Consider the following 12,488-nt stretch of genomic DNA (forward strand, 5'->3'; position numbering starts at 1 on the left):
TGCATAGCTTCCATAAAATTTCAGATTACTGAACTCTATGAAGTGGTTTACTAAAGTCTATGAAGTGGTTTACTGAAGTCTATGAAGTGGTTTACTTAACTCTATAAAGTGGTTTACTAAAGTTTATCAAGTGGTTTACTAAAGTTTATCAAGTGGTTTACTTAGGTTTATCAAGTGGTTTACTTCCAAAATCTTCGTTTGAGTATCAATAGCTGTTTGTTACTTCAGCCAAAATCTTGTTGAAAGAAAACACTTTTAATTGGACAACAATATCATTTTGTGGCGACCTGTTTCGGGATATCTTGTTTCAGAGATGATTATGACTAATATTTCTGAAATTTTAGGATCTAGTTCTTTTTTAAGTCCTTAAAACGTGTAGTGCATGCGTAGTCTTAAGATGCAACTAATTTAAAACGCTTTTAATCTCATGATTTTCTATTCGTCTGCTGTGTCGCTACATTGAGCAGTAAAAGATATAAAACTTTACAGTCCGACTGTTCTAAAAGCCAAAGTACAGACTTCCACAATATAATGAACCCCATTGTCGCGAGCTACTGTGACGAATGTTGAAATGACAGCTTGTCCAAATAAACGAGAGCGGGTAACAGCACGTATACCCAAGATTAGAGAACCCTTCTGCCGAAACCGTGGAAGTCATGTGATAGACAGTGCTGTAGTCTCTAAATCATTACTTATTGACTTTAGTTTTTTCTTAATCTGTAAGGCAACTGGTCTGGATTCATTTAAGATATAATTTTCAAGTAATATCTGGTTATATGATTGAAAAAATTAGTAGCAGGGAAAAACAATTTCAGTAAGTAAAAATGCAATTAAAAGGCCAGTTATATTGATGTACCCAATGAAACGATTCAGATTTTTACCGAAACATTTTTTTTAAATAGTTGCATGCTAACTTAGAATATTTAAGTCCTTTTTTGTTAATATTCTCACACGCGTGATTTGAGCATTCATTAATGATATTCTTTAAATAATTTTGAATTAAACAAAATTTCTGTCTCTCTTCACTTTATCTTAACTTTAGTCTTAGTATTTGTATCTCTTGGGTTAATATTAAAGCGAGTCTTAGCACCTGTGTACTTCAAATCAATTTTAATCTTGTAGTGAATAGTAGAGAAACGGGAAAAAATGTAAACATCTTTAATGAACATTTCGCAATTACATATATTCCATTTTTAGTAAATCTATAAAAATGGCGAACTGGAAAATCTGTAGAACAATTACTAATATATTTTTTTTTTTGTCCTTCAGTATTTGTTGTGCATAAGGAAGGGATTTACACATTTTGATAAAAGTTAAGAAAAACTACCTTAACACTCCAGATGAATATAAAAACACAATAAATAGTGTTGGAAAAATTATAAAACATTCAATTAAAAGACAGAGAGAGAGAGCTATTTAAATAAAACAATAAGGAACGAGTTTGAATTTCTATTGAAGCTTGGATTTTTTTAATAATATGTATAAAACCCATAAAATTTGTCATTTTCATAGATTTGCTGAAGGTATAATATGTGCTATTCCGAAACGTTAGGTGAAGCATCTATAATCAACTATTCCTTATTAGACTTCGTTTTCATCCAGATGTATCAAGTGTTTACCTCTGTCTTAGCTCTTACCTTTTCGAATGAAGCGTTGAGCGTTAAAGATGATAAGAGAAACGATTGGTAGCAGTTTTTTTTATTAATATACGATGTTTGTTTTTGATAGTTTCACAGTTTAACCAACTCATAAGTTAAACAAGGAAATCATAACCACAATATATTTCATCATTTGGTTTTTTAGTTTTCTTTTTCTTTCAATTATTCTGTTGTGTTTTAATCGTCGTTAGTCACTTTAAAACTATCCCTCTTTTTCTACTTTAGTTGTTACATACCTTATTTAACACTTGTCTTGTAAATTAATTAAAAATGACTGTATATATATATATATATATATATACAGTTATAATTCTCCTTTGATCTACGTTCGTGTTTCATGTTAGGTTGGTTTTGTTTGTTTGTTTTTGAATTTCGCACAAAGCTACTCGAGGGCTATCTATGCTAGCCGTCCCTAATTTAGCAGTGTAAGACTAGAGGGAAGGCAGCTAGTCATCACCACCCACCGCCAACATTAAGTCCTTAATGTTGAAAGGGCGAGCATGTTTGGCGCGACCGGGATGCGAACCCGCGACCCTCAGATTACGAGTCACACGCCTTAACACGCTTGGCCATGCCGGGCCTTTATATTAGGTCCCTTTCTCTTATGAAAATGTTAACCTTAGTCTTACTCTATCTGTTTTGATTTTGAAGTATCATTTCTAAATTCTATTGGAAATTGGTATTAACTTTCGATCAGAGCAACTTACCTAGTCATAGAGGGAAAAACCAATCCAGTAATGAGTATAACTAATAAAATATAGTTTTTCTTTCCTGCTTATAAATATTTGAATGTACTGTTTCATCACTTGATAAAGATATTTTCGGTCGTCTATTGATATATATATATTTGGCGTTGATTATAAATATATTTTTTCTACATATTATTAGTTAGATTTCCAATTTATACATACATCTTACGTTAAACATACTCAAATTTCAATCCTTTTTTTTTTAAAAAGGGGATAAAAGATTATCACCTGTATTTTTGGACTGATGTTTATCAGATTACGTTGATTTATTTTTTCGAATCTGTGTTTATTTATTCTACAAATTAGTTTTATATAGATTTGACATTTTACATTCAGCGGTACGTTATAAATCATTATTCGATTAAAAAAAAACATTTTCTTCCAGGGATGGCAGTTGTACAATTTCCAGTTGTATATCTTACTTCTAATGGTTCTTCACAAGTGTACACTTCCCATTATTTGGGCCAAAGTTATTCTGTTTCTTGGTATCTCCTTGACTATACTAGCATCCTTAGTTCACAAATCATATAAATAGTTATTAATCTTTTGAGTTTAGTCCTCTTTATGTTCTTTATTGTACACTATTTTATCCTAAACCTTTCCAGTTTCTGTGACATTAAAAATAGTTGATGTATATTTATTTGTGTTTATATAGAATTACAGAAACAGTAGTTAACATTAATTCTGTATGTGCATACAATAGCTATATATGTATATATATGCATTATAATACTCTCTATTAAAAAAGCACTTTTCTAAAAGTTATACAAAATGTAAAACCTAAAACGGAACTTACCTCTTATTGTAAACCAGCTAGAGCTACAAGCAACATTATTGTTAAAAATAACCTGAAATAAAACATCAGATGTTTAATGCTACCACCACTTTGAATACCTCTGTTATATAGGATACGTATATTTGTTTTTATTTGCGTGCTTATACGACTTTATTTTAGATCTGTGACATTTGACAACAGATTTTATAGCTATGCATAAAAAACGGTTGATGAGTATTTTTATCATTTTATGTCCGTGTGTCATATTTTAATTAACTCCATCACTCATAATACCAGTCATTTTACCAACACTCGTCTCACTTTGTCTCCTTCTCTCTTACCTCATCCAGTTCTTTGCGATTTTCAATCAGCTTGCCCAATGCCAAATATTTTTTTCAAGTTAATCAACACTCTACAGTACCACGCTATTCTGGTTTCCGGTTAATCCTATTAAAATGGATGACGGATAAACACAACCTAACGATAAGTGTTTAAGATTGCAAGATTGATAATGATTAGCAGCGTGTTTTTATTTAATAAAAAAACTTTCTGTTGCTTTGTGACTTAATTAATTGTCTTTAAAAAATAATCAATCACTTAAATTAAGTATTATTACAAAGGGAGTTCTCTTGTTTTAAATTTTAAAGAGACTTTTAACAATTTTTATTACCGCATGGTAGTCATGGTAGTTTCAAGTACGAATATATACTTTAAATATATATATGTGTGTGTGTGGTTTCACAATACTATCCACCCAGAAGTTAAACAAATATATTCATACCTATTGTATCTTTTGCAGATTCAAAAACTCATTATCTTCATGTGTATCAAATTAAATTTATATTTTATGGTGTTTTTTTTGTAACTATTTACTCCCTGAGAAATAGTGAATGATTTTACTGACAACATTTTACATATGTTTCAATAGATCTTATAATTTTAATTGATTTACAACTTTTTATGTAAGAAAAAAGCACACAGAGCAAACTATTTGTTACTCGTGCAGCAGTCTCCTTTCAAGGTGATATTTAAATTCAGTTAAACGTCGAAGGTGCAACCGAAAAACTTTAAGAACTGTTGGTTAGTAATTATTTTTTTTTATTTTAGACTTTTTAATTCAACCTTTAATTGTAATTTCACCAGACCTCCTTTTACATCAGGTACATAAGCAATATGGTTTTGTAACAAATCCAAACAGTAAATCTATGTTTGTCTATATGTTAAGGTACTGTTTATTATGGTAATTATAGATAGATTACAGTATAAATTAAAATTTGTTTCATAGATAAACATTTGCTCAATTAAATCCATGTTTGTCTAGACACTAAGGTATTGTTCATTATGATAATTGTAGATAGATTACAGTATAAATTAAAATTTGTTTTATAGATAAACATTTGCTCAATTAAATCCATGTTTGTCTGGACACTAAGGTATTGTTAATTATGATAATTGTAGATAGATTACAGTATAAATTAAAATTTGTTTTATAGATAAACATTTGCTCAATTAAATCCATGTTTGTCTGGACACTAAGGTATTGTTCATTATGATAATTGTAGATAGATTACAGTATAAATTAAAATTTGTTTTATAGAGATACATTTGCTCAATTAAATCCATGTTTGTCTGGACACTAAGGTATTGTTAATTATGATAATTGTAGATAGATTACAGTATAAATTAAAATTTGTTTTATAGATAAACGTTTGCTCAATTAAATCCATGTTTGTCTGGACACTAAGGTATTGTTCATTATGATAATTGTAGATAGATTACAGTATAAATTAAAACTTGTTTTATAGAGATACATTTGCTCAACGTGTGATGCAAATACTCATATTTTCTTATGATTATCTCTTGTTGCCTGAGTATAATTCTACCTGTTGTTGCTCTGTTGAAGCCTCCGAACTAACTAAAGCCAATTGAAATATTATCTATTATATCACAAATCAAATATATATCATTATGGACTTTTAGTAGTTTGAACTTATTGAAATGTTTGCATCTTAATCGAGTTTCTGTTGAGTCTTTCAACGAAACGAAAATGCTGTTAAATGATTACACGGTTGTCTATGTCTTTGTTTATAGTTGTTAAAACAGTCCTTCACAATGTTGTGCGTGACAAGTTATTAATGTCAATGTTTTTATGTTAGTACACATTCATCATTAATCTAACAAGACTGTAGTTAGATATCGATAATGCGTAGTCGATAGTAAGAGGCTAAAGTTCGACTTAATTTAAAATTTTCAATACCAAGTGAGAAGGTTTTCTTTGCCCTTTGATGATTAAAAATTGAAAACTTTTTAAAGAAGCTATCTATCTGGTAATTGAAGATTGGAACTCAAAACTGGTAATGATTATGCAGACCGTGAAAAAATACAAACCTACATATAAAAATGGGTTTGGAAATTTTAAATAATAATATACTACTAATCATAAATCGAAATTACACTGCGAGAATCTTGGATATATGTATTTTAGTACAAAAGCAAGTGTACTTTCAAGTTCCACTGATAACATAGAGAACGTTTTATATATAATTACTTATCTGTTTGGTATAATTGATGCTAGTTATGTAGGGACAATGTTCTGTTGTTTGAAAGGTCATGAGAAATAGTTTATACTACGTTAAAAGATATAATTCTTTTTTCTGCATATATTTCAAATGTCATTGATAAAATTTATAGATATTATCCACAAATATTAAACAATTACTTTTTTCTGTTAAAACAACTGTCATTTCGAAAGTCGAATACGAAAATTTTGTTATTCAATTTTTGAATAATTTTAAGGTGAAAAAGGCTATTTGTATTTGAAAAAGGATGACCTGAATAGAGAGCATATATGTATGATATAGAATTATAGATAATTAAAGTTTATAAATATTTTTAGGTATAAAACTCATTAACGTCAAAAAGTAATTACTAATTTTCATTTAAAATAGTTATGTTAAATTTAAAACATTTCACACATAAAGAACGATCAATTTAAATTAGTCATGAAAATATTCCATGGTGTTTTTTCTTTCTTTCTACCTCGTGAAAGTGATTTTAATTAGAACATGAATGTATTAAAACTTAATTTGTAACTAAAGTATAGTTGCTTTGGTAACCTAAAAACATTTCATGATAACAAATATCGATGTTGAGAAAAATTTTTGCAAACTATTCTTGTTGTATTTTTAACATTATCTCATTATCTTCAGAAATATGGATATATGGTGTTTGCAAAGTTTTTCCAATAATTGATCAGTATCAGCTCAACTATAAAAACTCGCTCATACTGACACGCTTTTACACATATGTACTTCAGATAAATGAGAGGTATAGAGAATGCTTGAAACGAGAACATCTTTTTCTCCTCTATAACAGTAAGTCAGTAGTTTAATATACTTATGATGAATATATTAAACTATGTGTTATCACAGGATGTCTCATTACTAACAAAATTTAAAGATAAATAGTTAAGTTAAATTTTTTCTGCTTTATTTATTCTTAGGTTTACAGTTTTCTAAAAGGATTTTAGCACAAAGCTAGAAAATGAAATTTCTTCGCTGTGCCTACCGAGGGTATCGGACCTCAATTTTTATTGCTGAAAGCCATCAAGCTTACTACCGGGCCACTGGTGTGGGGAAGGAAATTTCTAAAAGAACAAAGAAACCTCAAAATAAATACTTATCTTTATTTAGAACGTTGAAAAAACGATGTATGAAACATCAGCGAGTGAAATTAAACAAAAAATAGGCACATAAGTAAATAATACAATATTTCTTGAAATAGGTCATCTTTGTGTCATAATACACTTCCTAGAAGATCTTAGTTCTTCTTTTATTTTATTGTAAGTGACGAAATATAGTGTGCAATAGTGAGACTGACAGTCACATTATAATGCCCTTATGGCTGAAAGAATGAATATGCTTGGTGTGACGGTGATTCGAACCCGCAACCCTCAAATTACGAGTCGAGCACCACAACCATCTGGCCATGTTGTGTCCCAATCTGTATACAGACGTTTATGCATATCAGCTAAGTTTGGCTTCATTGCAACTTTTCATTTACTTTAGTCTGCAATAATTTAGCTTTGGTTAGTTCACAGACTGCTATAAATACCTTTTAACTACCTTTTATCTTTAGTATCAGTTTTATTTTTCACATTTAGTCTCGTTATATCTTCTTATCTTTATTCGCACCATTCAGTATTTCTCAGTTTTGTAAGACACTTCAACTGATTTGTGAGAAATGTGTTATTCTAATTCTTTTGACGAATATAATTTCCGGTTTGGTAGTTGTTGTGTTTTTTTTAATTACAATATTTTTGGTTTCTGGTGAATCTGATTCAAAAATTCACCTTAGCTTAACACATGTCAAAATGTCCTACTTATTCACTCAAGTTTTTAATTGTTTATTTAAATCCTAATTTAGAAACATTAGTTCTACTTATTGTTTCAAACTTTTGGTTTTCTGATACTTATTTCTGTTTCTTTTTAAAGTATTTAAATATTACACATTAAAAGTGATTTTTTTCATTGGTCTCGACTCCATTTTTTAGTTTATTTGACTCTTACCATCTATGTTATTGATTTTACAAACATAGTAAATCCTCTTGATAAATATTTTGTTTTTGAGAGGGGGAATTTGCGAAAAACGTCCTATTCAAGTTCTAGGAATAACAAGTTTCGGTTCAGAAAAACAAAAACCTGCGCTCTCTAGACGATTGCCGCCACTCAGGTGAGTTTTTGGGCTCATCAAAGACAATGTTTGACAGCCTTCTGATAAATTATGATCAGGTCATGCTGTCACGGCCACTGTCAAAACACTGTAGACAAGGCCACAAATGCTTCTTCTTACAGACACAAAGCCACAATTGTGCGTGTTAATTGTGATTATATATCTTAAGGCTTGTATTCGACTGAAGAAGTTTGCGTATATTTCTTTACCTGTACCATTCCATACGGTATCTTGTACTTGTAGACAAGCATTGTTGGTGCACGGCAGAATCTAGTGAGTGCCTGCCTATATATCTGTAATTTATTTTGTCAGAAAACACGACCACGACTTCCTAAACACATGTTCGTGTATTTCTTTATTTGTACTGTGTTACAGCTTCATGAAGTATAAGTCCTAACCGTACATTTGTTATATTACACTCAATATTTTTTTTGTTTTGTTTTACACTTATCTTACAAAGAAACGGCAACTTTGTATAGCTTAGTTCTAAGAAAGAACTTATGAATGAACAAAGAAAAGTGTATAACAGTATGTCAATCACATTATGTATATCCAGTGTGACGAGGGTCACTACCAGAATCATCGAGGCTACAATAAACATTGTAGTGGTTGACACACTATTTATGTTATCAATGCATGGTGCGAACTAGATTAAGTTGGCGAAGTGTAATTTTTATCTTTTCTTTTAGTTAAGTCCCTAATTTAATATTTAATTTAGTATTAGGGTAATGATAGATAACCTATTATTATTATTTACTTATTATATTACCAATTATTTGTTTTCACTTTTCTTTTTAATTACATTTATTCATCATTAAGAAGAAATGGTGAACCAGCGAGATAGTCTTAAGATTAAGTTCTTCTTAAGAAGTTAAGCTCTTCTGTACAAAAATATAAAAAAAATCAATCCTGATTTTTGTTTATATCGTTTACCAACATTCTTTTTTTCACGTATTCACATTTACTCTTGCTTTGTTTTTGCTAAATATTTCAGTAGATCCTTATAGAGTCAAATATGATCCAGTGGTTAGCGTACCCAAGATTTCGTAGTTCATGATCCACACCTTAAGGATGTGGGTGCATTAACAGAGTGACTGTAAAATCCCGTTACTCTATAAAAGTAGGCCACGAGTTGACGGCGGATGATGTTAACTAGCTATCTTCTTTCTAGTCCATCACTTCAAAATTATGGACGGCTTACGCACAAGCTTTCGAGCAGTTTTATTTAACAAAGAAGAACATGTCCTGTCGTGCGAATTATAGTGAACAAAAATTTAAATTAAGTCAAATAATCATTGGCTATTCATTTTAATACCAAAGTAATAAAAATACAAAATTATTTATAGTTTTAAAACAAACCTTAAGTATTAGGTTATGGTATTCTAATTTAGAAATTCAGTTGATAAACTATACATTAAATATTATAGCTTGTTGGCACTGTAGAAGTATGTGCTGAAGAATATATAGAAACACATCTACAACGCTCAATTTAATAGACATTTCGTGCTTCAGATTAATATTCTAATCTTCAAAAATTTTATTCTAGGCCGATGCCATTATCCAACAATTTTTCTTCCATAAAAGCTCCTACATATCATAGATTTTTTTTTCATTTCTCCACCTTTAAGTACCAATAGGTTAAACAAAATTCCATTGAAATTTTAAGTATCATTTTCAAGACTGCATAAATACGACACCGCCTTAGCAAATAGGTCTCGTATCAAGACTCGTATCTCGCTTCATCAAGGCCGTCAGTGGCAGAAAATGTCTTTCTAAATCAAAGGGTGCAGTAAACAACCTTCTCACGATCGCCTGAATGCCTTCCAATAGTCACGATCTTGCTCGAAGCTGATTATTTCATTCTTTAACAGATGTGCACAAACTTTTCGAGTTGTCACTTCTGATGCTATGATAAATCGATACAGATCCTTTATTTTTTCATCATTGGATAAACACATTATCACTAATTTATTGGCCTTTGAAGTTACAAGATAAATTTATCGATCGCTAACACCTACTCAGTTTGTAAGACTTGTCATGTCCATTGTTTCAGTCCCAGTCCGTACATCAACAAACACGTAATCCTAACCGTTATATCTAAATATAATCAATGTCAGCTTACTGACAAACATCATATTGCAGGTAAAGTCACACAGTGAAAGCACGTAACAGGTTGAAATCTCATGACTTCAAAATGCGAAATTTTCAATCGCCGTTACTTCAAATTAAAAATGATTCATTTTGTACAGTGCAACAAGCTTGGAGACAATGCTTTTCAACTACTAACGCAGATATTTATCGGCTTGATGAAGGTCTTTGTTAGAAAACGGTTTTAATCTTCATGAAAGGTTTTTAACTCTATCCAAGTCAATCAATACTCACCAGTTCGAATCTATTTAAATTAACAAATACATATATGTTCTTTATGTTACATTTTGTTGTGGCTTTTTACCTACCTTTGTGATTTTTTTCTTTAAATACAATACAGTAAAGCTATGTATGATGAACATTTTAAGATTATTCTTGCTTGTTAAAACCTCACAAGGTTTGTGAAATCTGTAATTATACACAGGTGAGTTTGGTAATAACAGTATTGCGACAATACACAAGTAGGTAGTATGTTTGAGGCAAGAAAATATTATTGTTGTTTTCACCTATTAGTTCTACTTCCAATTTTGTTAAGTTTCATAAATATCATGATGAACAGTTAAAAAAAAATGTATCCGGCTGCACTTTTAGTTTCAGTTAATTTTCAGATACTCTGTTATGTATTCCAATTTATGTAATGGGTATTCGTGTGGTGAGATTTATTCATAATTTGATTATATTTTATTTTTGTTTACTCTTTATGTGACTAAATGTTAAAATAAATGAAATTTGTTTGATTGGACCAATCGTTAAAATGAAACTTGTTTTGTATCTCCATCAAAAACTTGATACTAGATGTACAAAAATTTTTTATTGGACCAGTAATGGTGTATTGATATATAGATGAAACTTGTCAACCAGCAAGATGGTACTAAGATAGATAAAACTGTTTCAGTGGACCAGTAATGACTCGAGCATTTAATGTTATTAACAAACGTTTTCACAAATGTACCATACACTTGAAATGTTAGGAATGACAACACACAAAACGTAACTGTGCTTTAAGTGTATATAAACAGCGTTCTTGTTAACGTCTCATTTTCTATTTCCGTTTTGTTGTGTATCTTTCCTTAAATTTTCTTTTTTTCTCCACATCCCCAGGTTTTATATCTAATTTCTATTTCACAGTTTTATATCATTTGCTTTTGTTTGTTTTCTCTATTTAGTTTTACAGTTATCATTCCCGTTCTTGCTTTTTGTGATCCTTTTTTTTTTTTCAATCAATTTTTATCTCTTTTCCTTTATGTACTTCTTTCTTATCATATTGTTTCGTGATATTTAAACATAAGTGAAACATCAGATCTAAAATATTTTTCCTTTTGACAAATATGAACAGTTCGCAATAGGAAAAAAAACATAATATACGTTTCTTGTTAATGCTTCTTGTTTATAAATTTAGATATAATTACAGTATAATCACAAGTATACTTTTGAAAACTCTTATTGAGAATCATACTCTTGTGTTGGTGGAGTAGGTTTTTCTTTTCGCGAAGTTTTATAAACAGCTAATAAAATAATTTCACGAATGTCACAGGGACGCAATTTTAAAACACCACTATTTTGTAGCCTTAGATAAGCTTGGTTTTCGACATCTTTACAACTGCCACCAGATGGAGCTTGTTCAGCCTTGTATTGTGTTCGACGTAGCATCGTTGATACTGTATGGAACTCAAGCAATTCCAATCCGACTCAAAATCCTGCTAGACCGGTTGTTTAGTGTTTTACAGCATGATGAAGTATTAAACGTGCTTCAGGGCTTTGGTTGGAGTTATGAAGACTACGTTCGAGGCTACATACTTCAGGTATATGTTTTTCTAATTATCTCTCTTCATGACATTATGTCTCTTGTAACTCCTCTCTTAGACTATAGAAGTTTTGCTTGACTCAGACAGATTAAAAAGTAGTGTGTTTTTTATATCCCATAAACGTCTATGTTGTTATTTATTGGTTTTGTTATTATTTTCAAATAAAAATGAACCGCATAATTATTTCCTGACAGGCATACAATAAACACAAATATTCGAAATCCCAAGTTGTTTAGACTATATGCACAACTCCGAGAACTAATTCAAAAAGCGGTTTTAAAACTTTCTATATATAAAGCCTGTAACAGGTTCTTAGAACATTATTTTTTTATTTTAAATGTGACTCACATTCATGAATATTTGTTCAAAGTAAACTATACATATACTTTTAACTTACTATAGAAGGCCTGTAACCTAAATTACTAAGAAGTATACAAATATCTTGTTTTATTTTCCCCCGGAACAGTTGATAACACCACTAACGAATAGCTCGTGTCATATTTTCATTTCTTCACAAGAAGTGTGAGTGTACTAAAAACGATATATCCATTAACCATTTCAAATTAGTTTGTTATTATAAGACATAATAAACTTTTGTAATTTACAAAAAATCAGCAACCTT

At 30.2% G+C, this 12,488-nt stretch overlaps 1 protein-coding gene across 3 annotated transcripts in view; it reads left to right on the plus strand.

Annotated features, from left to right (window-relative positions):
- LOC143258478 (zinc finger protein basonuclin-2-like) overlaps positions 1–12,488 on the plus strand; it is a 162,156-nt gene that overhangs the window by 134,552 nt on the left and 15,116 nt on the right. For all 3 annotated transcript variants that reach the window (XM_076517519.1, XM_076517521.1, XM_076517520.1), the window contains one exon: positions 11,628–11,863. In XM_076517519.1, coding sequence (XP_076373634.1) covers positions 11,628–11,863 — 236 coding nt within the window. The remainder of the gene's footprint in view (positions 1–11,627; positions 11,864–12,488) is intronic.

This window comes from Tachypleus tridentatus, chromosome 8 (genome assembly GCF_004210375.1).
Source record: "Tachypleus tridentatus isolate NWPU-2018 chromosome 8, ASM421037v1, whole genome shotgun sequence".
Classification (NCBI taxonomy): Eukaryota; Metazoa; Arthropoda; class Merostomata; order Xiphosura; family Limulidae; genus Tachypleus; species Tachypleus tridentatus.